This window comes from Catharus ustulatus, chromosome 3 (genome assembly GCF_009819885.2).
Source record: "Catharus ustulatus isolate bCatUst1 chromosome 3, bCatUst1.pri.v2, whole genome shotgun sequence".
NCBI classification, from domain to species: domain Eukaryota; kingdom Metazoa; phylum Chordata; class Aves; order Passeriformes; family Turdidae; genus Catharus; species Catharus ustulatus.
The window spans coordinates 32,035,361-32,062,214 of record NC_046223.1 but is presented as its reverse complement, the minus strand read 5'-3'; the positions used below and the strand labels follow the sequence as shown (position 1 = coordinate 32,062,214).

At 38.0% G+C, this 26,854-nt stretch overlaps 1 protein-coding gene across 5 annotated transcripts in view; it reads right to left on the bottom strand.

Moving 5' to 3' along the window:
- The window catches only part of BTBD9 (BTB domain containing 9), a 166,182-nt gene that overhangs the window by 41,023 nt on the left and 98,305 nt on the right, over window positions 1-26,854 (bottom strand). For 3 of the 5 annotated variants that reach the window (XM_033055199.1, XM_033055202.2, XM_033055200.2), the window contains exon 11: window positions 22,763-22,841. In XM_033055199.1, coding sequence (XP_032911090.1) covers window positions 22,763-22,841 — 79 coding nt within the window. Of the gene's footprint in view, window positions 1-8,503; window positions 18,155-18,845; window positions 18,867-22,762; window positions 22,842-26,854 lie in introns of those variants that run through there. The other 2 variants (XM_033055201.2, XM_033055203.2) reach the window with 2 other exon arrangements.

Here is a 26,854-nt window from a genome sequence, read left to right as displayed (position 1 = left end):
TAACAGATGTCTGAATGACAAACATGTAATTGAATAAATCATACTATGCTGGGCACTGATATGTCTAATGGGAACTGGAAAAAGCAGCATCTACTTTGGTCTGTGTTCATTTTTCCACTGTGGTTCCAGCTGGAAACCTTTGCATAGGAGCAGCATGTTGCTCATATCCTGAACAGTCCCACTGAGTCTGCATTTCTTTGGACTCTGTTTCAGGATTTTTTAGGATGGTTTGCTGACTTCACTGACTCATGCTGTCCTTCACAAGGTGAGTTTCGAGCAGGCTGATGCACTTGTTCACTCCTAGAATCACTACTCACTACCATGGACATGCCCCTAGTACAATGATGTGAAAAGTCATGGTCTTCAGTGTAACGTGAAACAGCAGGAAAAGTGCTTTATGATGAACAACAGGGGTTTGATTTTTTATTGTCATTTTATTAAATACCCGCTGAGAACATAGATATATTTGGTTTGCCAGTATCAACAAGGTACTCTTATATTTTAATATTGCATGGGTGGAACTATGATGCAGTCCTACATTACTGTAATAGCTCAGCAAAGACTCTTGAGAATGCTGCATGTTTTGAATTTGCTGTAATGGAAGAAAATATTTCTGGTCACTTCAGGTGGAGGGGAGATCTCTTTACTGTGATTCCCCAAGCTTTTCCATGAAAATCAAGTCATAGTCAGCTGTAGGCAGTAGGAAGTCAAAGCTGAGTGAATACTAATATATGATGCCTTCTGTTTGCTCTTCAGTGTTTCTACAGCCTTCAGGATTCAGATATTCAGCTTTAAAAGCCTTTCCCAATTTAACACAGAGTCCCTGATGCATCCCTAACAAGGGAGGATGATTAGATGAGCCAGGCACATAGTGCTGTTCTGCTAAGGATAGTGTCTGTGGCAAATCTTTGAAAAGCAAAAGATAAACTCCCACTGGAATACACAAAGAAGCAATAACCATATGGGGATTGTGATGTTGAATATAAGAGAGAAAGCAGAAAAAAATATATCTCAGGATAAGTCACCATATGGCAGGCATCAGCAAGGCTTAGATATTCTCCTCAGCTTGGGCTGTTTCTTGCACAGGTCACAGATAAAACCCACTAATACCAGGGAAAATAAAAAGAAAGATCAAAGTCCGCACATGAGTTAAAAGCATCTCAACATGTGGGCACAGCATGTAATCCATGGAGCAAAATAAGCAGTGTAATATATTGCCAATATATTGTAACACCTGATTGCACACAGGGGTACAGGATCTCAGTTCCTTCTGCCTGCAGCCTGGTGCTCTGACCACCACTGTGGGAACCATGAAGAAAAAAGTTAATCTGACCTCACATTGCAGGACAAGCAATCATCATGTGAGGAGATAATTAGAATTTCTCTTTATCTGAATCTTACACCATGCTGATTACCACAGTTTCTGAAAATGCGCTTTAAATAAAAATTAAACTTATTTTGTCTCTTCTTCCTAACCTGCATATTTTCTCAGGAATTGCTTTCTGACTGTCTTCTGTCCAGGACCACTCAAATCATGTATGTTTTAGAGAATGTTTCCCTTCAGTTGAAGCATTAGACACCAGTCCTTGCCAACAGCAATGGAACTGATTTGACAGAGCAAGAGATGTGTGACAGCATCTATGCTAGGAATAGTTTCCCTCCCTTTCTGGAGGCAGTTCATACATTCACAAACTGGACACATTTGTTTTGTAATGTACTGGTCTATCGCTTTGGGAAGTGAGTTAGCAATTTCCAAGGTAATTCCCCAATTTTCCTGCCAAGAGCTCTGACAGGAGCCCCCAAGGAAAGAACCATTAAGCAAACATCTGTCTACTTCCTATCTGTCAACATCACAACAGCTTCAGAAGTGGGGACTGACATGAAGGACCTGCCAGCTTTACAGAGCCCACATTCTGAGGCTGCTGAGATTAGCAGAAACTCAGTCTCAACAGTGATAAAGACCCAGAGAGATACTTAACTGCACAAAGTAGCAAATTGCTGTTTTCCTAAATGTATTTTGATTGCCTTGATACAATATATGTCATTTTTTTACAATAAAAATCTCTCTTGAGAACCTGCTGCAGTATTAGCATTGTCACCTGTCTAGTGATGATACATTGTACTGCCAACTTGTCAAAATGATTAAGTGAACAAGAAACCCAAATTTTTAGCAGTTTCTTGATGAATTAAGAGCAGAAGGGGCTCTTTCTGTTTGTCAGCATCTGCTATGTTTTAGTAGTTTGGCTCTGATGGTGGAGGGAAAAGGAAAAACAATGTGGAGAAAGACAGGTAAGGAAACCTATTAATCTTGAGAAAAACAAGACTGTGATCTGCCCATCAACCTTAAGATCAAAATCAAAACAATGGGCAATTTTATTTTCACTTAAGAGGAAAATGTTAGAGCAACTTGCTACTTCACATTCTCAGAAGAACAATCTATAAAACACCTGTTACCTAATAGTTTCTAGAATACTTTCTGGGGAACAGAATATGTTATCTTCCTTGCCACAAAATGGGCCAGCCAACACTTCTAGACTACACCTGAAATAACACTTTTGCATAGTACCTAGCAGAGAATATTTTCACCAGTTAGATGGCTACCAAAATTGTGATCTTATGTCACCAGGGAGGTGCTGCAAGTGATATTAGTGACAGAGACTGCACCGTAGTTACCTTGACACAAACTTGTAATCAAGCTGAAAACATTCAATGTTTTGGATGTAGATGTTACAGAAGCATCTTAATGGAATAAAAGTCAACCACTACATTTAATACAGAACTGCTGCAGGCAACCATGAGCATTCTCTGTGGTGTCTTAGCAGAAGGCACATAAATCTGAGTCTTGCCCAACAGCATGGTTGATTTGGCCTGCTCACTACTGCAATCAGTGGAGACAATTAACAGATCATATTCAATACACCTAATATAGGTATCTGCCAGCTTCAAAGTTCAGGCTACTTTCAACTACATAGTCAGGATTTCACAGCCTTGGAAAGCAGCTGATCTAAATTATTTTGTCATCTCTTGACCTTAGAAGCTGTGACAGGTAGACACCAGCCTTACCTGTAGGTCAATTGGCTGCTGTGGCACTGAATATTCATGTTGCATCAGCTCTTATCTCTGTCAGAGAGGAAAAAAATACTTGCAATGTTTACAAGAGCATCTCCTTAACTATGGATCACATGATAGCCTAAAGTGAAGTGCCAGGCCCTTTCATGAGCTGCTTCATATACGTAAATCTGACTAAAGGATCATTTTCTGAAGATAAATAATAGGGCTGGCTTCCTGTTTTCTTATACCACTGAGAGAATATCTAAAATGTGTAACAGTTAAGCTTAGAAATCATAGCATTTAAGTTATTGGGACAGTCATTTCCCTAAACAGCTATCACTGGGAGCTGTTCAGAGTTAATACTTGGAAAACAAGAAAGAAAATGCCCTGGAGTATCAGTAAATTTGTAGCTTGTGTTTCTGAGCCTGCCAGTGTTAACAATGGCATGAAGGGAAAACGGCATCCTCTTTGAGCAGATGTTCTATTCATGTACTAGAACCCCCATGTGTTGGGCCATCACCCAAACAGCTGTGTGCCAGTGCAAGGGATGGTGGAAGTTCTTAAACAGACCATCACTCAAGCCTGAATCTGGGAGATGCTAGGAGATTACAGGATTTCTTGCTGTAAGTCATGGAGCCTAGTCTAGTTTGAAACAAAAAGAAAGGTCAGTTTAATGGGGAGTTCCGATTTCATAAAATATGCAGGATAACATACATATGCCTATACTATTGCTTCTGGTTCCAGAAAAATAGGAAGAATACGGGACTTGCTGGCTGTTCTATATCAGGGACTAACACTAAATCACAACAGTGCCAAAACTTTCCTTAGTTTTTGAGGCTTTTAAAGTACTAACCCTGTATTCAGTGTTCTCTGCCCAAATACTTCCCCGGTCTGCAGCTGGGAGCCATGCTTTTGACATGGGAGCTACTGGCATTTCCCACCATTTAAATAAACATTTGTACCAAGTCTGCATGAGAATGTGGACAAAGAAAATACCTGTGTAGTAATTATGTGCTTTATTCCCCTTTCTGTCGATTGAACTTGAGAGCTGGAGAACAGAACTGTCCCTGGCAGGGAGCCCTCCACACTGGAGTTACAGAAGCTGCTGGGAGCAGGACAAGAAAGCAGGACAAGAAAGCAGGACCATTAAACAGATGGGAAAAGAGTTCACTGTACACATCAACTGCAACACTGTTGACTGGGAACATTTGAACATCCCGACTGTTATCTCCTGTGTTTTTGCAGAAAACCACATTTCTTCTAACAGCCTCAACTGCAAAGCTGTGCTTTTTTATTCCTCAACTAAGTTATAACCAGGACAGTACTATGGCAGCATCAAAAGCACAGGAAATTCTTTTCCTTGTTCCATTCACTTCCAAAGGTAGCCATTTCCATCTGGTATTATCATTAATAACCAGATAAATCAAAATATAACTATAATGTAAGTTTACATATTGGCAGCAAACTTCTACTAACACTATATAGCTTAGAACATGGCTAAAGGATCATTGTGACATATGTTCCACTTATATCAATAAACCTCCATTTATCTGTTGATTAATAGTGAAACTTTAGCTTAGAAAAATGTTTATGAAAGAAAGTATCACCTCCATTATGTGATACTGAAGTCTGAGCAGTATAAGTAGCAATAAAACCATACTATGTCAGCACCTTGGCAAAAATATCTTTCCACCCAGCAGCTGATAACAAAATGTGATAATGTCACACCTGAATTAAAACAACAAGGATATTTATGCAGAGGTTTAGCACAGAGCATTCAGCACAAAGAATGCACCAGACAGAAAGAGATGTATTTCTACCACATTCTCCTTTCTTAAAATACACATTGTAAGTGTTCATTTCATTAGACTGCTGGAAAGCAAGACCTTTTCAGATCCTTATAGCAGCATCAGTTTAACACATTGCAATGATGGATTGATAGTAATTTGCCTTCTAAACAGAATGCACTTATAGAACTGCACCAGGCAGCCTCAGCTGTGCCTTAAGCAAATTTTTAATACTCTTACCATGCCCTTCATTGATATGTGCAAGTACATTGGTTTGTGCATGATCTCTTTGTACATGTGCCTAATGAAACCATTAAATCAAGCTGCAAAATGGCTATTTATCAGAAAGTAAATACCTCTGAACAGAGCTCAGGCTTGGTCTCATGCATCTCCAAGGCAAGGGCAATTAGGAGTAATTGTTGTTAGAATCACTTTCACATGGTTTTTAAGCAGCAATCCTGAAACCTGTGACAAAGCTTACTACCTAAGGATACAACAGCCCATATTTTTAGAGCTCACAAATTCTATCAAATTGGGGATCTCTCATTAGCAAAGCGTGTGCATGAGCACAGCTGATTTGCTGGTGGCCATTTGCATACATCAGGTGTGCAGAAATATGTGTGAGCATGCATCACTTACAAGGCAAAGAGGTCTTTGTATTAAATAAGCACAGCTGTGTCTCAGTCTCTGCTCTTGCCCACGCGTGAGCTCCAGGCAGTAGATCCAACTATTTGAGAGTAGCTGGGGCATGAGGCAGGAGCTATGGGTAGGTCAGGGAGGATGCACTGGAGAGCAGTCACACCTCCATGAGGATTTTAGCCTGGAAAAGAGGAGGTTCAGGGGAGACCTTATTGCTCTTTACAACCCCCAAAAGGAGGCTGTAGCTGGGTGGGGATTGGCTTCTTCTCCCTGGCAACCAGTGCCAGTCCCTCAGGCTGTGCCAGGGGAGGTTTGACATCAGGGGGGATTTCTCCACAGAAAGGTTAATTCAACATTGGAATGGATAATCCAGAGTGGTGGTGGAGTCACTATCCCTAAAAGAAATGACCGGAAATGGTATTTAATGCCATTATCTATTTAACAAGGTGGTGTTCAGTCAAAGATTGGGCTTAATGATCTCAGAGGTATTTACCAATCTAATTGAGTCTGTGATTCTGAGGATGACCAAAGCCCTTGGCTATTCCATACCTGTGCTGCCCTGGCTGGGGCAGGTTCATTCCTGACATACAGCACCTGCAGGTGCCCAGCAGCAGCTTGTGTCTTCTAAAAACCATACCACAAGTGCTAGTGAATGAAACTGGGGACTGACAAGCAAGTCTCAGGTAAAAGCACACATATGACCTGGCAGATGTGAAAATGTAAAAGCTATTGCACAGTGCACAGAAGGGTAGATCACCTTAATTTCCTTCTCAGTAGAAACACAAGGGAACACTCAGGATGGCTTTTGCAGAGAAGATAATTAACTCACAAATAGATTTAGTGCCTTGAAGAAGTCAATGAACACAAGGATACCAGTGATCTAGTGGGTATACTTAGGTTTCCAAAAAGAAACTCAGTTGTCATAGGGTGTAGAATGTCCCCTCACAAAAGATAACGTTCAGATGATGGAAAACCAAATATACCTTTTATATTATAAAAACACCTCCTTCTTGCCAACTTGATTTTATTCCAGAGATGGTGATATTTCAGTGCTAAGCATACCACTATCCCCCTTACACACATGCTGTGAACATTCACATCTGAAAAACATGGAAGTGTTTGATCAAACAGAGCTACAGATGAGTTTCCATGAACACATTGAGAACAACCAGCCCATGATCTCTCTGCAAGCCAGAAGGGTTCCTGTGCAACCAATTTGTTGCTGAGGGGGGTGAAGATTTGTGAATATTTCAGTTTCTCCCCGAGTCATGCAGTCTTCAAGGAAAAATAACTAGCAATTTAAACATCAACCTTCAAGTTGATGTTTACCACCTTAAAAAGCAGACAAAAAAGAACAGTCTTTCATAAACAGGACTAAAGGTGGCACTGCATAGACCAGGCACTTCCCAATGACTCAGCTGCAACAAGGAGTACTTTTGTGATGTGCCTACTCTCATTAAGTGGGATATGCTTTTATCTCTATACCTCAGTTCCTGCTTTTGAGGCAAAACCCACACACTTTTCCAGCTGCAGAAGGTCAGCATATTATTGGATGATTTCTTTTTTGCCTTGAGCTATAAGGCAACCATTGACTACTTTCCAGGATGTTTAATTTAACTAACACAGCCTAAAAGGACATTTAAACAGCAGTTAATAGAGGGTAAAATACAAAATGAATAAACAACAAAAACACCCTGTTTATGTGCATCTTGCTTGTATTGTAAAGATAAAATGATTGTGATTTGATCTGTATCTGGTCTTTCCAACTCTTCCTGAAATGATGTGTCATGGTGTTTTAAGCTTCAATTGCCACTGCTCATTAACAAGTGAGTCCATCACTTAGAATCAGAAACAACTTTGAAATAAATCCTCAGGCTGTAGCAGTGACAGTGCTGACTGCACTCCACTACTGCTTGGAAAGGCAGCTTCAGTATTTCCACTTCAGTCTGCACCCCCCTTCATGAGCCCTCCCTGCTGATGATTTTACTGAAGCACAAAGATAAACTGGACTCTTACCAAAGCAAGAAGAAAGAATATTTCTTCTTGGCTTTGTTCTCATCCTACCTCTTTTCCTGCTCTCTATGCTTTTTTAAAGTGTTTTTTTCTTCTAGTCTAATAAATCCAGCACTCACTACAAATTGCATTATCTTGAATACAATCAAGATTTTGCTGAGGGCTGCAGTGAAAATTTCTCAAAGGCCTCAAGAGGCCTCTGATTTGTCAAGACAGTAAAAATCATTGACTCTCTTTTTAACTTGGACACATGGCATGGGAATGCAGATGGCTCCAGCATGAGCTTCTTCTCATTAACTGGATTATACCATTTTCTGGCTTACTTTCAGCCTGTACCTGATAATGCACACATCATTTCAAAAGTAAGGCTTCGTCGCCTCAGTATTTCCACGTCACAATTTAGTAACTGAGCTGAGTGGCAACTTATGCTTCAGAATCTACACATCTGTTTCTTAAAATGAACAGGAGGATCTGACACTTAAAAATCTCATTTTTATTCTCAAAATCTAATAATAACAACTGTCAACATAAATATTGTATGACTAATCAAGGCACAAAATAAATTAGATTTAATTACATTATGTAATTGTATGGTTTGCTGTGGTAACTCAACTTGATCTTACAACTTAGTACCATCTTTTTTTTTTGAGTTTGACCTCTCCACTTTCTAGGTAACAAAGGTTATGAACTTTTATGAAGGAAACAGCATGACATACAAATGTTTGGAAGATTACATGACAGAAGAATGTAGCATAGTTACAGAGAGGGACTGGAGAACTGTCACTGCTTTAGGAATTGAAATTCTGAAAGATGGGCATGGCTTACAAAAATTCTGTTCAACATGTGAGGCTGATAAGCCAGGAAGACAAAGGTCTAAGATTCATGAATCAAACATTCAATGCTCCCACCTTTCATGCAAGTCTGACGGGCATCAAGCAATTTTACCAGATACAGACCTCTGCAAAATCAAGTGTTTTTTGGTTTTTTAGGAAACAGAATCCCAAGCCTCACAATATTTGTCCACTTTTTAATTTTTTTTTTTTTTTTGTGAAATGAAGTGAAATACTCATTCATACACTTCATCTAGAGTGTAGCAGACATCCTGGTAGCAACACCAGCACCTGTTGGTCCAAACATTTGCAGTATCTTTGTGGATGCCCAGTGGCCTGGAAATCACAATGAAAATCACCACCATTTTCTATGTTAAGACTGTGTAATTATGAGTTAATGTATCAATGATGAGGTTATTAACTTCCTTGCTGTGATATCGATACAATTCTGTCCAAAGTCTTCTATTCACACATGCAATATGTGAGCAGCATCAGACAGGTTCTAACATTATGTTAACAAAACTACAGACAAGCAGTTAAGCACAAAAGATCACTTTATTTTTCAAATCACACCTCTCTCATTCTTGAAAAGGTGTATTTCTAATTGTTACTATTTTAAATATACTCTATATTTTCCTGTGAAGTTAAACACTTTGAAGAAGAATCCCCAAAGAAATAAATACAAAGCACAACAGTTTCACTTTATGATTTGCTTTGAGCATTGTCTGGTCCTACATCCACTCTGGCACTCTGCTGCTCTTTGAAACTGTAAAATCCACAGCCAGCCTTCCTTGTTTGCCACAGCCCTCTGCTTATCAGCTGTTAATACAAATTGTAAATACAATGCCAGAGCATGCACAAAATAGATTACAGCAGTTTAATAATTCTAAAACTTTCATTACAAATACACACATTGCTACTAAGAAAATAATTGGGATGCTTCTTTTTCTGGATGCTCATAGAAAATTCCACGTTACAAAATGCTTGTTTGATGATGTGCATGTCTGCTGGTGAAAAGGAAATCAGTACTAATGAGGTTTGCCGGGTTGTTCAATGGATAACTTACAAAACCAGACAATTCCCAAAGTTATCAACTGGGTCACTGCAGCACAATCTGCAACCACCATTTAACCTGAAATCTAATTAGCCCACAGGGTTGGTAATGCATGTCTGTCGCAGTATAAAATGACAATAAAGTGACACCAAGGTTATCAGAACACACCATGTGGGGTTTATTCTCATATGATGAGCACAGTCCAATGCAACAGCATGGATCCTGCAGCCAGGGATGGAGGCCTGATGATGCTTGTCACAATAATGGAGAGGTGGAAGTCGTCCAGTGCAGGCAGCATCATGTCCCTTCAAAGAGAAAGTTGAAGTGCTTCCCCTACCAGAAGTTGTGCTCCTGAAAAGCTTTTCTTGAAAGAGGTATCAGCGAGAACCTGAACAGGTGTGGCTGTGAGTTCATCCCAATTAATCTCTCACTTGGGATAGTATTCCTGAAAATGCAATCTGGGTCTGGCAGGCTTGTTTTGCTACATACACATGCACTTAAAAGAACATTCAAGGACTATGACAAAGGCTAAAAACTGTAGCTGAAGCTCGTACCTGTTCACAACAAAGTCTGAGGTAGTTCAGAACCACTCTATGAGAAAGAAGGAAAGGAATTTAATGCACAAAAATTTCAAGATACAATTATAATTGCTACAGAGAAGGGTGGGGTAACATAGTGTAAAATGGATTTAAATTACTGTCTGTCAAGAAAGAGGAGCCACTAACAGAGAATGAGTGAAAAAGTTCACTAAAAGCTAAACTTCTATTTAGCCTGGCTCTCAACATTAACATTCACTTATAAAAGAAAGCCAGATAATAGTGAAATTGAGCAAAGCAAAAAAGAAAGAACATTTTATGAGAGACTGGACAAGGTTAATAGACATGGGGTCCAAACTGTGAAGTAATGCTGTACTTCACAAAATGAGTCCATGTGCTCAGCGTGATGTTCAGATCCCTGAACAGCTGAAATACCTTCACACAAGGACACTAAAAAGTTATGAATTCTTTCAAGGTTCACTCTTGATGATGCAGTTTATTTAGAAAAGAACACTTATGTACAATTAATGCCTTGGACAAAGCACAACTAGCAAATTGAGCGTATATCTGGTGTACCATGGTGAGAAAGAAATACTTAAAATTTAGATTTAAACTTGTAAGCCAGCATAAAAACTGGCCTACTTCTTAAGTCAACAGTAAACTTCTTACTTATTTTCCTCCTCAGGGTAACAGTCTGTAGACAGATCATGGAAGTACAAGGCCCAAAAGGACTAGTAATTCACATATCCATGTTCATCCAATTCAAATGTTGCTCACTGACACTTGACAGTCTAGTGATAGTTTTAGAGTCTGATGTGAATGAAAGGGGATGATGATATTTCATTCAGCGTAGGATAAAGAGGTAAAAATAAATAATTTCTAAAAATTCCTTAATACATCAAAATATAGAGGAAAATTACAGGGAACACCCCACCAACAGTGATATGATGCTATGTTGGGAGGAAAAGAAAATGAGTAACAAGCAGGTTGGGGAAACATGTAGGAAAAAGTAAGAGCTGGAAAGATTGGGGACAAACAGAACTAGCTCAGACCAGAAGAACTGTGTATTTGTGTTGCTCTTGCCATAAAAACTACTAAAGCCTCACTTCCTACGTTCTCTTTTAGTACTCATACTCAGATGAGTGATAGATTCCTTAACAAAATTCCATTTTTTAACAAAAAAGGCCATAGAGAAACACATCTTTGCAAATAGTCACTCAACTTGCTTAACACATACATTTCCATTGCTCTATATGCACAGATGCAACCATATAATTCCATACCAGTCTGTCTTTCCCCTAAACTGCTCTTTTTGTAACTCCAGTGCTTGCTTTAAGTGATATTTCTAATCTAATCATCCAAGCCTCATGAGCTTTGTATTACTGCATAAAAACATTCTGTTAAGTATTTACCTCTCAAAATGGATAAGTGACACAATTTCTGACACAGATGCAGATCATGCAACACTGACACCCTTGTTATTAAAAATACAAAACAAACAAACAAACTTAGAGAATAACCCAAACAGGATCCTGGCCTGTAGAAGCAGAAGAAACCTGCCCCCTGTTCTCCAGCAATAAACCTGCCATGATTGTTTCAAAAGCCATTTCTCAGCATGACAGATCTCTATGAGAAATTACTGAAAGGAATCTTACCATCTTTTAGCAATTGAAGATAACTCAAAAATCCAACAGACAGCTATAGAAGATGCCCAAAAGCCAATTCTGTGGCCTGACCATATTTCAAAAGCACAAGCTAAAAGTTTTGAGTAAAGACAAAAATTTCTTAACATCCGTGGTTAAACACACTTATTGGATTCTAGGTATCAATCACAAATCTTGCCTACTAGCAACTACAGCTCAGGAATACAAAGACAACAGACAGGTGATATAGATGACAAATTACATGAATGAACTGGGACTGCTCAGCCTGGAAAAGAGCAGGCTTTGGGATGACCTGACCGCTTCTGTCCAGTAATTAAAGGAAGCCTACAAGAGAGATGGAAAGGAACATTTTATAAGGACATGTAGTGGCAGGACAAAGGGGAATGACTTCAAACTGAATGAGAGTAGGTTCAGATTAGGTTTTAGGAAGATATTCTTTACTGTGAGGGTGGTTAGGCACTGGAACAGGTTGCCCAGAGAAGTTGTGGATGCTCATCCCTGGAAGTGTTCAAGACCAGCTTGGATGGGTCTCTGAGCAACCTGGTCTAGTGAAATGTGTCCCTGTCATGGAAGGGAGGTGGGAACTGAATGATCTTTGAGGTCCCTTCCAACCCAATCATTCTGTAATTCCCTGATTGCTCTACAGAAAGATGCTGTGATAACTACTGTTCACTTGGATTATAGGGCACATAGTTTAGATACCCTCATCTGAGTAGTAAGACTGTTCAACTCACTTGGCGTTTCAGGACTTGGCCAGTACTTTCTGGACACACAGAATTTAAAAGACCATATTAGATTCATTTTGTAAATTCGTCAGACCACTTAAAATAATTAACTGAAGTTGATGTGTATCTGCCAGTTTTCAGGAGTCATAGGATAATTCTGAAAATAATGAGAAATTTGTTTAACTGAGCAGCTGCACAGAGAGAACAGATGTGCCGAGATGGTAAGTACAGAAATGATGAATAAAAGTTCATTTTACCAATAGTGCAGCTTTCTTCCACTGTGATAGCCCAGGGGCTAAAGTAGTAAGAGGCACTAGAGGGACATGTTTACACCTGTGCAGGGTGATGCCACCACTCATTCAAATATTTAGTAATCTGAACTTCAACTCCATTACATTCCATTACATTCATGTAAGGAATCAATCACTGAGTTGTATTATTAGTTGTATTAGGCTGCAAGAACAGTATGAATAGTACTTCTCTAATGACTGGCTGTGTGAAAATGGATAATGTCATGGGTGTATGGAGTTCATTCTTCACTTCCACCATGTGGACATACTGTAGTAATTAAACACGTACAGTATGATAAGATGGGTGTGTGGTTGCACAGGCAGTCAGTACACGGGTATATGACAGATACCTGTAGTTTTCTCATGCTATGCTGCAGTTTAAAATTTGGGCTTTTTGTATCTAAAGAAAGTTGCAGAGTAATTTTAAAACTTTTCATGTAAGCATTCAAACACAGACCCAGATTCCACCATGGAATATGAGTGGGTCTTTGTCATTACCTCGGTCAAAGCTTTGCAACAAAAGCTTGGTAAGGGCCAAAAAGACTGCAGAGTTTTTTTCAGCAGGTAAAGGAAGTGCTATGAAGGTTCATTCTGTAAACACTGGAAGCCATGGCAGACAAGGTAACTACAAGGAGCATCTGTGTTTTTCAGATTGCACCCATCTTTGAGATGAGCATTTAATTTGCTTTATATTGTACAGACCTCACTGCAGCCAGATCGCCAATATTTAACAATGGGACAAAAACTTTGGACTGGTTCACCTGTACCTTTTTTAGACATTTGCACTTTTAAAGCGACCAGCATCCTGCCATAACACAACAGCAGCGTTTCACTCCTGCCTGCGTAGATTTTTTTTTCTTTTTCATTTTGGAGCTTTAGAATATATTCTAAATGCAAGCTAAATAATTAGCTATGACCTCAATTTAATGCACATATACACACACACATATATATATATATGAGTATTTAGGCAGCCCTAAAACTTGACCAAGGACCTTTCTTTCTCCATCCTGAACTAAGCTTTGTGGAGCTTCCACACACATATATATACATATATGAGTAAACTACTACAACTGACAACAATAACAAGCAGTTCAGAGAGAACTAACGATTCTAACCTAAACAAAACCATTAACTGAGAGATGGGGATGGGAACCAGGCCTCAAGCATCCTCTGGGATCTACAATTATTTCTGAAGCATGGTTGAGTCCTCTGGCAACTGATATGATGACACACAAGTCTAAATGTTTCCTCTTGGATACATTAACTCTTACTGGCTCTATCATTTGCTTACTACTCTAGCCACAACAACAAAATTACCAATGCATTGACTTGCTTATTTGGCAGTAGACTAACACCTGTCAAAATATAAGCCAATTCTCTTCATAGAGAAATGCAATCTATATCTTATTAAATCAAAGTTCTAGCTAATCTCTTATTCAGCGTCTCTAAGTGGGCGTCACTTTATAACCAGACACAACAATCAGACAAGAATGGCACTAACTTTGTCATCTAATTTTTGTACTGAAAATTTAATTAGACTGAAACAGTTACAGACTTCTTTTGCCTTCTTTCATGGAAACCAACTCTCATCAAGTCAGGTACTCAACTGAAAATTCTCTAATGTTGTCATTAGTAAAGATGAAGATGCATTAAACTGAATTTTTCAGCAATTCTGAGAAGCACTGAGCTCTTGCATGAGTTGTCATAATGAATAACTCAATGATTTTCATGGAGAAAAGAAGAAAGAAATGGAGCTCTGAAGGAAGGAAACTGCAATGAAGAAGAGTTCTTAGTCTAGCAAAATTAGCGAATTCTCCTCTGTATTGTCTTTTATATTAGACTTCCATTAACTTCTCTCATTGTAATTCCATTTAACAGCCATTTGAACTTGTTTTAAAGCTGATTGGAAATGGCTTGAAAAGCATCTTGAAAAATTGTAAGCTGCACAATGTTTGCTCACTTCAAAAATTAATTTTCTCAGATAATAATTTCCCCCTACATTCTGTGAATAAAACCCCTTTTATTTTCATTTGGAAAAAGTTAACTAAATAAAAAGATTTTAGAAAGGCTTTTTCTGAGCTCCACATGAGTTAAATCTAAGCCTGAATTCAACCTATGGAAGTAAAATTGAGAGAAGGAGGCCTGAGGAATTTAAAGATACTGAAGTACGAAATAGAATCAATGGCTCAATATTGTCAGTATAGTTATTTCCATTATGCAGAACTCTAACAACAGGTCTTTTTTTATAGTTTCTGATAAAGCAATAAGCACCTGGTCAGTTCTGCTCTAACCTTGTTCTGAATAGAGTAAGACTGATTACACAGTTATGAACAATTACAGCATTTCATCACTTTGATAAACCGTGATACTATGTTGTAACAGCACAACTTACTTTTACTGAAAGGAAAAGAGAAGATAAAAAAGAAAAGTAAAAAAAACCCCAACAACTTCAGAGGAATATACAGGGAGTACATCTGAACTCAGGAGTCAATAAATACAGACAATAATTAGAAAGAATGAGAACATTCACACAAAACCACAAATCAGTTCTGTGTTGAATCCTCCTTTGTCACTACTAACACACTGTGACACAATGTTTAAGACAAGGGGCCTCTTCTAGCTACTAGGGGTGTTTGTTGGTGGGCAGCATTAGAAGACCCAGAGGAATTCAGCTCTCTGTAAACATTATATCTTTAAATAAAAAGGGTAAAGGTTGAAAATGTGAAGGGCTTGTTGCAGGACTTGCCTTAAAAGTCTGGGAGCTCACTTGGGTCACCTTGATGATAGATTCTCAACTGAGTTGTTTAGAGCAACTCTAAATAAAATGAAGCCTCTGAGAAAAGCCATTGTGACTGAGAAGTCTAATACTAAAAATTGCTATTCACTTGCTTGAAGAGACAATGTTTTTCTTTTTTTTTTTCAGATTTATGGGAGTGGGAAACTGAAGAGTCAGTAGAACCTCAGAGAAAAGGGATCTCAGATATGTTCATCCAGATCCTTGGCAGAGAGTAAATGTCATGGGAAATAAAGAGACATTTCTGTTCCACAATGAGTTACAGGACAAGATCAAACAGATGTTCCATAGGTTATAGCCTACAAGACTTATTTGTATCATAAAAATTAACTGTGCACATCAAAGATTACAAATGGAAAAATTCCATTCTTTCTATGAGAGCCTAGGTTCAGACCAGATGGCACAACCTTTTTTTGATTTTAGTTTTTTTAACATTCTCTGCAATGGTGGCTACTAAATACTAACAGCTAGGAAGTTATGCCCTTTGCTTATCCACAATTTGAGAAAAGCAGACTTATTTGATGGAACTGGAAAGAAATACCACCACTGCCACACAAGGACTTATCTGTCAAAAGCAAGACATGCTCCAGGCATCTCAGTAGTTCCAGCATGGATTGCAACTGAAAAAGTTTGGTTTTAAAGGGAAAAAAATTCCAACTTTTTGGACTTAATGTATAAACATGAGAGTGGTGTCCTCAGTAGCTGGTCTCAATTCTTCCATGCTCCAAAGGCTCTTAAGCCATAAGGTAATCAGCCCTGCAGTCTGGGAGGTGGCTGGCACAAGCAGTATCCTGCCTCAGAACGCCACACTAAGGCAGCTGTGGCACATGAATTACAAGCTTTATACAGCACAGTGGGCATCCATCTTCACCAACAGACATTGAACACAGCAGTGGGAAGGGAAAGAACTGTATGCAAATGTCAGAACTAAATTGTAATTTGGCAATGAAAAATACTATAATATTATTGATAAAGCCTATTCAATTTTATTTGAAAGAAAAGGGATGCTTTTCTTATTTGAAATATCCTCTGATTCATTGCTACCACTGATTATATTTCTTCTTGGGTTTAGCACAACTAGTATCCAACAGGGAAATTATTTCAAATTAAGTAGTGTGATAAATTAACATACAATTTGCTATGTTGATATAACTCATTTTATCACTATGGTTATGTAAAGGAAAACCGTATTTATCCTGCACTAGCTTTGTTTTCTTCTGACAAGGTTATTTATCACCACAGGAAATTCCAAGTTCATAAAACTGGTTAGCTGACATTTCCAATATAATATACTTTGTGAGGAGGAACAAGCATCCTAATCAATTTTGCCAATTACATCAGCATTTGTCTTAATACAAAATCTCTTTATCCCATACTGAAAGACTGACATGGAGCTCTTCCTAAAAGTCATGAAGATCTGGAGGGTAAGAGACTACATCATCATCAGTGTGAAAACAGAATGAGCAAAGTAGCAGGCAATGTAATCCAGACAGATATGGATGGATAATGAATTCTTTGACTGTGAAGTAAGAACCAGATCTTTTACAATACGGTGCTAAAGCATCACATTTTACGAAGATCATCAGAAATGTTAATGCATACACAGCCTTTGAATTTTTAGCTCCAGACTGTAAAAGAACTCTTCTTGGAAAAATGCAAATTATCTGCAAATTCTTCTTTTGGTATTTGAACAACTGCTTGTCAATGACCAGATGGAGTTTCACTTTTCTAAACCAAACATTTTTATGTTCCGTTGCAAGTTGTCTTAGGCAGGCAAAATTTAAATGATCATCTTAAGGAGTGAAAAAATACAATTTCTTCAAGAGAGATGTTTGATGTAGAAACTTCCTTTTGAATGTAGGAAATGACAATTTTGTACTTTGAAAAGTCAACTAAGGTCAAGATTTATATAGATACATTAATTAGTTTGTTGATATAATGAACGCTTTTCTTGTCATCCCACTGATGAATGAGAGAATTTGCATCTCAGCAGGTAAGCATGTCTGATACTTCCTTAATCTACTGTACAGCATTTGCTATAGCCAAAAATAAGAAAACTAAATGGAATACAGAATCAAAATGATTTAGAAAACAAATTACTAGTTACAAAGGAATACAGATGAAGAATCACTTTAAAAATAAAATATATTCTGGACTGATGTGTTCCATAAACATTTTTTTTGCTAATAAAAGTCTCCTGGGAACAAATACTTATTTTATATGCTTTTCATTCTGCTTGAGTAATTTTAGATTTCCAGTGTAGCTCTGCCTTTTATTTCCTTCTGTTTTCCTTGCCTGGGTTAGATTAGAGAGGTAGGGTGTTAATGGGGTACTTGATGAAGATTGAAGACCTATTTTTTCCCCCCTTGGAGACCAGCCTGATTTGAACATATTGAGGAGAGTGAAACAGCCTCTTCATGTCCTTGGGAGAAAGCTTTTTCTATTTCAATACTTCCTGCTTTCAGACATGGTCCCCTTCATTCACAAAGAAAGAAAAGGTGCCAGCACAAGAAGGTTCTGAATAACTTCACAGAATGTCAGTAGGATTGCAAAAGCTCCCTTTCAACCTCCTTTATGGTTGGTGAACATGAGGATGCGAGGTGGATCCAGGAGGGGAATGCAGGGAACCAGGTGCTTGCAGCTCCAACAGGGCGAGAAACAAGCTACTGTCCACCAGTCCCCACCTCTGTTGTTGCTACTTCCTTACTACTCTCATCCTTGTGGGTGCTGTTTTGTGCTGGGCACTCAAAATGCACACAGTGAAACACCTGGAGAGAACAAAAAATGGAGATAAAGCAAAACAATTTAATGCTGGCAAAAGCATGACCAAAGTAAGATGGAGTCTATATGGGGGTCTGCAGGACAGATCAGTGACAAACCCAAAACAGAATGTTTCCTCATGAAATCAAAAACATTTACCCATGGGCAATAAACATTAGACAGGGACAACACTGGAGCAAGAGAAGGCCACGAAATTATACCAACCTTTGCATATGGCACTAAAAATCAGAAAGATCGTTCCAAAGTGAATAGGGATATTTGTAAACGATTTTTTTCTTTGCCAACTAGAAGAAATACCTATGACATGCTATTGGATAATAACAACAATTATATTAATTGCCTTAAACACATTTTATGATCTAATCACTTCCTCAAGAGGCTGAATGTTCATGCACACTAGAAATGAAATTTAAATCATTACCAACATGATTCTATTTCAAGATTGCCCTCTGCTGTAATAACATGGCAGCTCTACAGACATGTCCTGGAGTATGTAGAAAGGTATTCAGAGTGTCCAAGGTGGCTGCTGCTTCATCAGATGAAATATTCCATTTGAAATAGTGATAATTTTCTGATGATTCAAACAATACCTGGGACCAGTGTACAGGAGACTGTATCTTAGAGTAAGAGGACCATGTGTTAAGCATTTTTTTCCAATTTATTTTCTACTTTACTTACTTCTACTTGTTCTTGAAGAGCCTGGGAGAAGAAGGGGGAGGAACTCTTTAAGAATTATTACAAAACCTCTTTCCATATGATTTCTTATTGCTATGAATTACACAACTTTGCCACATACTAAACGTAAATATTTTCTTACACTGCTTTAAATTTGCTATTTTCCCATGCATTGTAGTTTAAAAGTTAAAGCTTGATGAATATTAAATCCTGAATTTTAAACTTATTTTCTTAACTTCGTATACTTCTACGACATCTTCTATTATTCTTGTCTTTAAAGCTCTTCTCACAAACAAAGATAATCTCTTATAATCTTAACTGCCCTTTCCCAGACCCTTTCAAATTAATATATGCAAAATCAAATATCACAAACAAGACATGGATATACTAAATATTCATACAAGACTACAGGATACTATCTTTTCTATCTTTTCTTCAATACAACCTAAAATCCTATTACTCTTTTTGACCATCCCTGCTCAAGTGAACATTGAGCAGACATCTGCACTGACATGTTTGCAGTAGCCCCTGGTCTTTTCTGAGGATGTAGCTAGCTAATTCAAATTCTGACAACATACATAACATGAACTTTAAAAATCTTCAGTCACTGCTTGGTTTTTAAAATCCCTGTTATATTTTTTTGTGCCCCTCACTGTAAGTTTTTTATGCAGATACATTGCAATATGTGCTTATATTTCTAGACATACATTCATGCTCACATAAAGATGAATTGCTAAGCCTTATATATACATATATGAACAGATTACAAATCTGCACCAGCACCCACACATAGACATGTGCACAAAATGGTTTTCCTCTGCATTTCTTCTGTTTTTTCCTAAAGCTGAACTAATTCCTATACTGGCATGCATTCTCTCCATCTGTTACAGTTCTTGAGAAGCCAATTTATATTTATGTCCACTTCTAGAGCAGTCCCTTTTGTACTCATCCCACTCCCATATTTTTAAGTAACAGCTATTGTAATTTTTCCAGCTGCACTTTTCAGAATAAAGCCTCACAGAAAAGAACATTCTCTCATCAGTGCACCTCTGTAAGATGCTGCTTTCCTTGAAAGGAAGCACAGAGTATGAGGGAGGTCTCTAAGCCAGAAGATTCTGTATTTCTACTGCATCCCACGATAACAGTGTTTCTCATTTAAAACCTCACTTTACATAGTGATACAGCGTTTTTACACACAGTGTGGACAGCTCTGAAACTTAGTTAATACTAGTCTAGAAAGTCAGAAGTACACAATCCTTAAATTGTAACTTTCATTTTTTATTATTAAATTCTTAATGGCCAGAACATGTGGCATATTGACAAGCCTGCAAACTTGGAACATTATTCTCAGTTACTCTGCCACCTCAGCATATAGAGAATACTGCATGTGAGAGAGGCCTAAGCCTGAGAAGGACAGTTAAGCCCAGCTGCTTCATCCAGAATCAGAATTCAGCATTTCAGAACAGTATCACTAAAACAATCTTGCATCTGCTTCTCTCAAAAGAAAAAGATGACAGTTCAGGATCATCCTGTGACCCACATCATGTTCTACTTCTTATGGATATTTTAAGAGAGTTCAGACACACAAAGCAGGAAGGCCAAGTACAAATAGATTTGTGCAGTAATTTGTAAGATAAAGCTCTCACATCAGCAACTAGGTGTCCTTTCCAGGTCAGTAATACTGGAGAGGAATAACCAGAGAAAACTTACATAAAGTGTCAAGTGACCTGTCTGACAAATACATGATGACTAGGAAAAATAATTCTTTTCTCTACAAAAGTAGGATGTGAGTAAGCTCAAGAAAACAGAAATTGCACTTCCATCATGCTCTAATATACCAAAAACTATTTTAACTCCATTCAAAAAAATTGTGAACATCACATCTTTCAAAACTTGGAAAACACAGTAAACAAAAGATGAGTTTAAAAAAATAAAGAATTCACAAAATTGAGAAATTTTATGGGATTTCTTTTGAATTCCAAAAATCAACTCTTTCCTTTGGGATGTACAGATTGTGTTTCAAAATTCAAAGGTATGTATTGTTAGAACAAATAATGAGAATTTTGTACCTATTACAACACTCCTTGATAAGAACATGCTGCTGAATATGCTGTATATTTTATTTAAAATGAAAATGATTTGACATACTGTACAACAAGCTGTGGGCAAAGTAATTCTAGACACTGCCTGTATTCTTACTGAAAAAACTACTGAGACTATAGAACAAACAAGACTGTTACTATATAAATTGTAAATACAAAAAATATCTTGCTGGTTTCTTTGAAAAATTAAAATCTATGACAAAATGTTACAGACCCTCTGTTTCATATATATATATATATATAAAATTAATTTAGTTATATGTGCACACTGACAATGCTCCTCCTCTATAGGCATTAGAAGAAATAATTTAAAAAATAAAAAATAAGTTAAGTGTTGGATGCAGATTTTACAGACAAAAGAGGAAAAGACAAAGGAGAACAGCATGTGTTTATAATTCAGCTGAGACACTACATGAATAGCTGTAACCTCTATCCATACTCATCTTCACCGTAGTTAATGCAATGTTCTATATAAATAATAACACAGGATATTAAATTCCTTGGAAAGAGTAACCAATTTGAAATTCGAATTATGGCTCAAAGGCCATTGCTCTTCAAGGCTTAAAGCTACCTTTAAGAATTCAAAGTTGAAAGCAATGTTTCCTGGTTTGTTAAATGTACGCAATACACCTTGTTCTTTTTTAGCCAACATTGGCATGAGAGGAAACAAAATTGTCGATATGGATCAGTAATGGAAGATGTCTTCTTCACACGTGTACTACCCCACAGGCAGCTTCTGACACTAATTCTAAGGACTCACTGATTAAGGTTGAACTGTATGTGGTGGGAGACACTGTTCAGAAACACAAAACAAAAAATTGTCTTCCCAGTTCTATTGGTTGGTCAGCTACTTTCCAGCAGTTGGCTGAGATGTTGAAATCTGGTGCTGCTTTTGTTTGCAAGAGTTGTGCTACAACAGGGCACAGATGCTCCCAGTGCTTAGGAACCAGCAGCCCCAAATGCTAAATACCATCAGAAAACCACACCTCTGGAGCTGACAAATTCCAATTAATCCAAGTGTAGTAGTGCTACCCCAAGCTCAGTGTAAAGCATCCAAGTACCATGTTTGGTGGTGAGCTACATATGTGGGATACAGACAGGCAGGACTATACACAAAAACAGTGGTTTTTGGTGCCTCTTATAATGTTGTCATATCAAGTCCTAATCTCACAAAGACATACATATACTCTTAAATTCACATACTGTAAAGTGCTTCACTTTAGTGAAACAGATGAAGTCAAGAGTAAAATCTGGACTTCATCTGAGACAATACACAATGATTACAAAAGAGAGAAGCACAACTAAACAAAGATGGGATGATAATGCACTTGATGGCCTAAAATAAAATATTTCTTTCTGTATAAAACGAAAAAAAATCTCTTGGCTTGGTCGCTATTATTACACTGATTTACCAGGTATGAAAATTAATTATAAGTTAATCTTATGCAAATAAGATTTTCTTATGAATAATGAGATTTTTCTTATGTTTTATTAATTAAAAAGATAATATATGAGTGATAAAACCCAAGTATATCAGAGACCATACACCTTTCCCATGTGCACTAAACTGATATTTTAATTGTTCATCAAAATAAGGATTGATTTATTTAAAACTCCAAATAGGAGTGTTTGATGGCAGTGTGGAAAGGTCAAAACGAGGAACAGATAATAATACTGTTCAAGTGTTTTGCTAGATTGCCAGAGCAAAAAGATGAAGTATGTACATTTGAGAAAGCCTTATCAATTTCACTGCAAGATACGAAAAACTATGCTGTTGTATATTCATTAAGAACATAGGCTTTTTTAGAAGTTCCTTACCTCATTAGCTGTGTTGCGAGTTCCAACTATTCTGATAAAAGATGCAGGCTGTTTATCAAAAGTAATTGTTTGCCAGGATCTACAAAGAAAATTCAGAAAGACTTACAAATATTGAACACAGTCACAAAAGCTTGCAATAAAATACTGAGAATGTATTCAAGTGACAGTATGTTCTATTACCATTTAACAGGGCAAATGGAAAAACACTTTTCATTGCCTGAATTTCCAGCACTACTTCCTCATTTTTAAGTGTCTTGACTGTGCTTATGCAATTTCATACATACCTTACATCGCTATCATTTGTATGCAGGGACAACAATTATAGTATTGCTGAAAGTTAAGAAAATGGTCAAAGAAAAAGGGCCTACACCAAAGTCTAAAATCCTTGACTAATATTGACTGTAACAGATAAACAAAAGGTCAGATAAATTAAAGGAAATGCATCCTCCTATTAATTTCTCACGAGGAATCACCAGACCTTGATCAAAGAAAATTACAACTGTAGGAGAAAAAAACCTCAAACCAAATCAGCTAAAACCTCCAACTTTTCACACCTAAGTGGAGCAGTAGAACAAGAGGAGCTAAGCTTTCTTTGTGTGGGTCAAGGTCTTTCCAGGAAGTTACGAATGTCACAAAGCACCATTTGCAGTTCAGCTTGTGAGCATTTCCTCATCTTGAAAACAGCAATGAGGAGAACAGACCACTGTTCCAGAGTTGGTGTATAATTTTCAGGCTAGTCTGAGAACGCTAGAGGTACACTGGGACCATTATAATCTTTGTTCCTCACTCATACTCATCTGATGTGAGTGAGGTGCAACACCTCAAGCAGCCTAGTACACAGCAGGAAAAGGACACCATAATTTTGTGCTCACAGTAAAACAGAACAAATAAGAAGAACTAGAACCAGGAACTAGAGGTTTCAGTTGGACACCAGTTTTCCAGTAGTTTAGTACTTGAACACATTAAAATATTGTATTAATGATATGATATATGATATGATATTTCATAAAACATGATAAGAAGTTCCAGAATTTAACTTCTCAGTCAAACTACACTCTATCACGGAAGGCTTCAGAAATGAAATTACAGTAATTTCACGAATACAAGCCGCACCATTTTGACTAAAATTTTGCTCCCACACCGGAAATGCAGCTAATACTCAGGAGCGGCTAATATGTGAATAATTTTCTGACATTTCCAACCCCAGGAGTGCAAACCCAGGTGCTGAGCCGAGCACTAGCCAGTAAAATCCGGGTTTACGCGATTGTTACACATTGGTTACTCTGTTGCACAGTGGGTGGAGCTGGGATGCCTGCTGGCAGCGCAGGAAGGGGAGGGAGACAGGGGAGCTCGCTCCTTCCTTCCTCTCCCGCAGCTTGGGGAAGGCAGGGGCTCCGTGCTGCCAGCCCCGTGGCTCGGGAGGGAGGCAGGGGTCTCTCTCCCACCAGCCCTGCGGCTCGGTGGGAAGCGGAGGGTTCCCGTCCCCTCCTGCCGCTGCGGGAGTTGGGGGGGCTCCATCCCCGCCTCCCACCACCGCCACAGGTGCCAGCGGGCTCCGTGCCCCGCTGCCACCACGGGGCAGCGCCGGGTCGGGGCGAGCAAGCCCAGAGGTGGCGGCCGGCCCCAAGTGGCCCCGCCGAGTGGCAGCACCGAGCTGGGCCACCTGGCCGCGTCGGCAGCCCCGAGTGGGACGAGCCCTCACAGCCCGAGCTGAGCCGGTAAACCCCGCCCTGCCGCGATTCTGTTACTATTTGGCAACTTTGTTGCACGCGGGTCCTCGCTGCGAACACAGAGTGGCTTATAATTGGGTGTGGCTTATTTATGGACAAAGAACGAAATGTTTGCCAACACCTGGCGAGGCGGCTTATACTCAGTGCGGCTTGTATTCGTGAAATTACTGTAAGTTAGGTCTGTCTTGATTAACTTACTATAGAAAAAAGCAGGATAGTTTTCCAGAATGGGTTCTGAATACCTTCAGAAGTGTTCATATAAGAAAAAGGGGACCAAAGCAAAACTGGAATAGAACACTGGTGCCTACCAGCAGACTACCCCAAAGCCTGGCAGTATGAACAGCTTAATTGCTGACAATTTGTCCAACATTTGATTTTTCCCTTGTTGGGAAAACTCTTTTTGTCACAAACATAGCATTTCTCAGCTTAATTTAGTTGGCTATTACTTTTATCACTGCTGTCTGGTTATATTTTCTTAAAGAATATTACAAATCCAATCAAGTCTTAATTTCAAGTAGTTTACTGGCCTTACTCTATGAGGTAATGGGTGTAATTAGAGTCATTCATGATAACAGAAGATTGTTTATTATTTTAAAGCGCAGGCTGTTTCTTCATGCTCTAAATAAAATATAAAATGGGAATAGACTATTTTGTTGATTGTTTCAAGACCTGAAAGATTGTTATGATTTAAACATTTCTCCCCTAAACAGGAGACTTATTCTTCTTGAGATCTCTTCTAACATTACACTGTAGGGTCAGTCAATCTCCATGGGCCAATAGAATTTGTTACCTTGAACTACAAAGTCCCAAAGATGAGAGGCTGGGACAAAGAGATGATCACAGCACTACTTGTCATAATAAAGCATTGCCATAGTTTGCATTATGTAAATGCTTTGATATTTACACATGCAAACTTTATACAAGGAGAATGATGATGTAAAAACCAGTTTGCTTTCTAGTGATTTGGAAAATATTTTAAAGCTGCACTAAATAAAAGAATTTAAAATCCTAAGGAAGCTATTAAGAGCCTGTGCCTCCCTAGACACTAACGTAGAGTTTGTGTTCTGTGGTAAGAAAATGGAAATTAGAGACCATAGAACAGAAGTGGGTCTGTATCTATTTTTACTGTTTCTGAGCACTGATCAGAAACACACTACAAGAGTTCAGTGCAGAATTTCCAAGTATGGCAATAAATGCCATTGTCTGTCCTATGTCATGCCAGGGAAGTTAATGCATCTGTTTGGGAATACAGCTGAAGAGCACAACAGATAGTAAGAGAGATTAAGAAAAAGTCTCTGAGGATTGTTTTGATGACATACTTCCAGATCAACTCCCCATGAAGTTCCTATGTTTGTTCACTTCCCACTGCATTGCAAGTCCTTACTTTCTGCTACAATGCTATAATTAGGATTGGATTATAATTACGCCTTTAATAATACTAAAATATTATGGAAAAGAATATAAAATTTCTTGATGGTTTGATAGATAGCATTTTCAGTAAACTCAGTCCTAAGAATATATACTATTTTGGTATGTGTCCATTTTATTCCTTTCTCATTGGAGAAAGAAAGTCAAAATTACAGACAATTTGTAGAAGAGTTATTAAAATTCAGGAATATTGCTACTAGAGAATTAATACTTTACTGCATAATGAGAAAATTAGGTTTCTCATTTTATTTTCTTAGCAAAAAGAAAAAAAGCAAAATAGAAAACAAGCCAAATGGATTTGGAAAGAATAATTTTTGAAATAAGCAAGGCAAACCTTCACTAGAAAGATGCATTTGACTGCAACACTACATTTGAGAATGTCGTTATATGTAAGGCAATACCTCTACAGTATAGATATAATTATGCAGCAAAGAGATAATTTATGCATGTAACTATACCCCTACGAGAAAAGAGATTACTGACAGAACATTATCAAGGCATATCTGACCTCTTTTTTGCATTTTTTGCTGATATAACAAATTCACTTAGAATTCTATTAATGTATAGAGCCGTAATTTTTCACTGGTGTTCCTCAATTAAAGACATCATATGTAATCCTCAAGTTTCTTTTTAACCTTCATTTTTTTACTACTAGTTATCTCAGCTGGTACTATTTTAATAATTTCAGTTTCTCTATAGAAATTCTACTTTGCAAATTGTTTTGCAGTCGTGTCATTTATCTATACAGTCCTGCCATGCATATGTGCTTACTTTACAGTTTCCTCACACAAGTTTGCCTTTCTATTCACAAAATCACTTCTGATGGCCTTTACAAAAATTTCCTCCAAACTTTATACATTGCTCTTACATTGATTCAAACATAAGTCACTCTGTACCAGGAACAGCAGCATTAAAGCAGATCAAAAGCACTTCA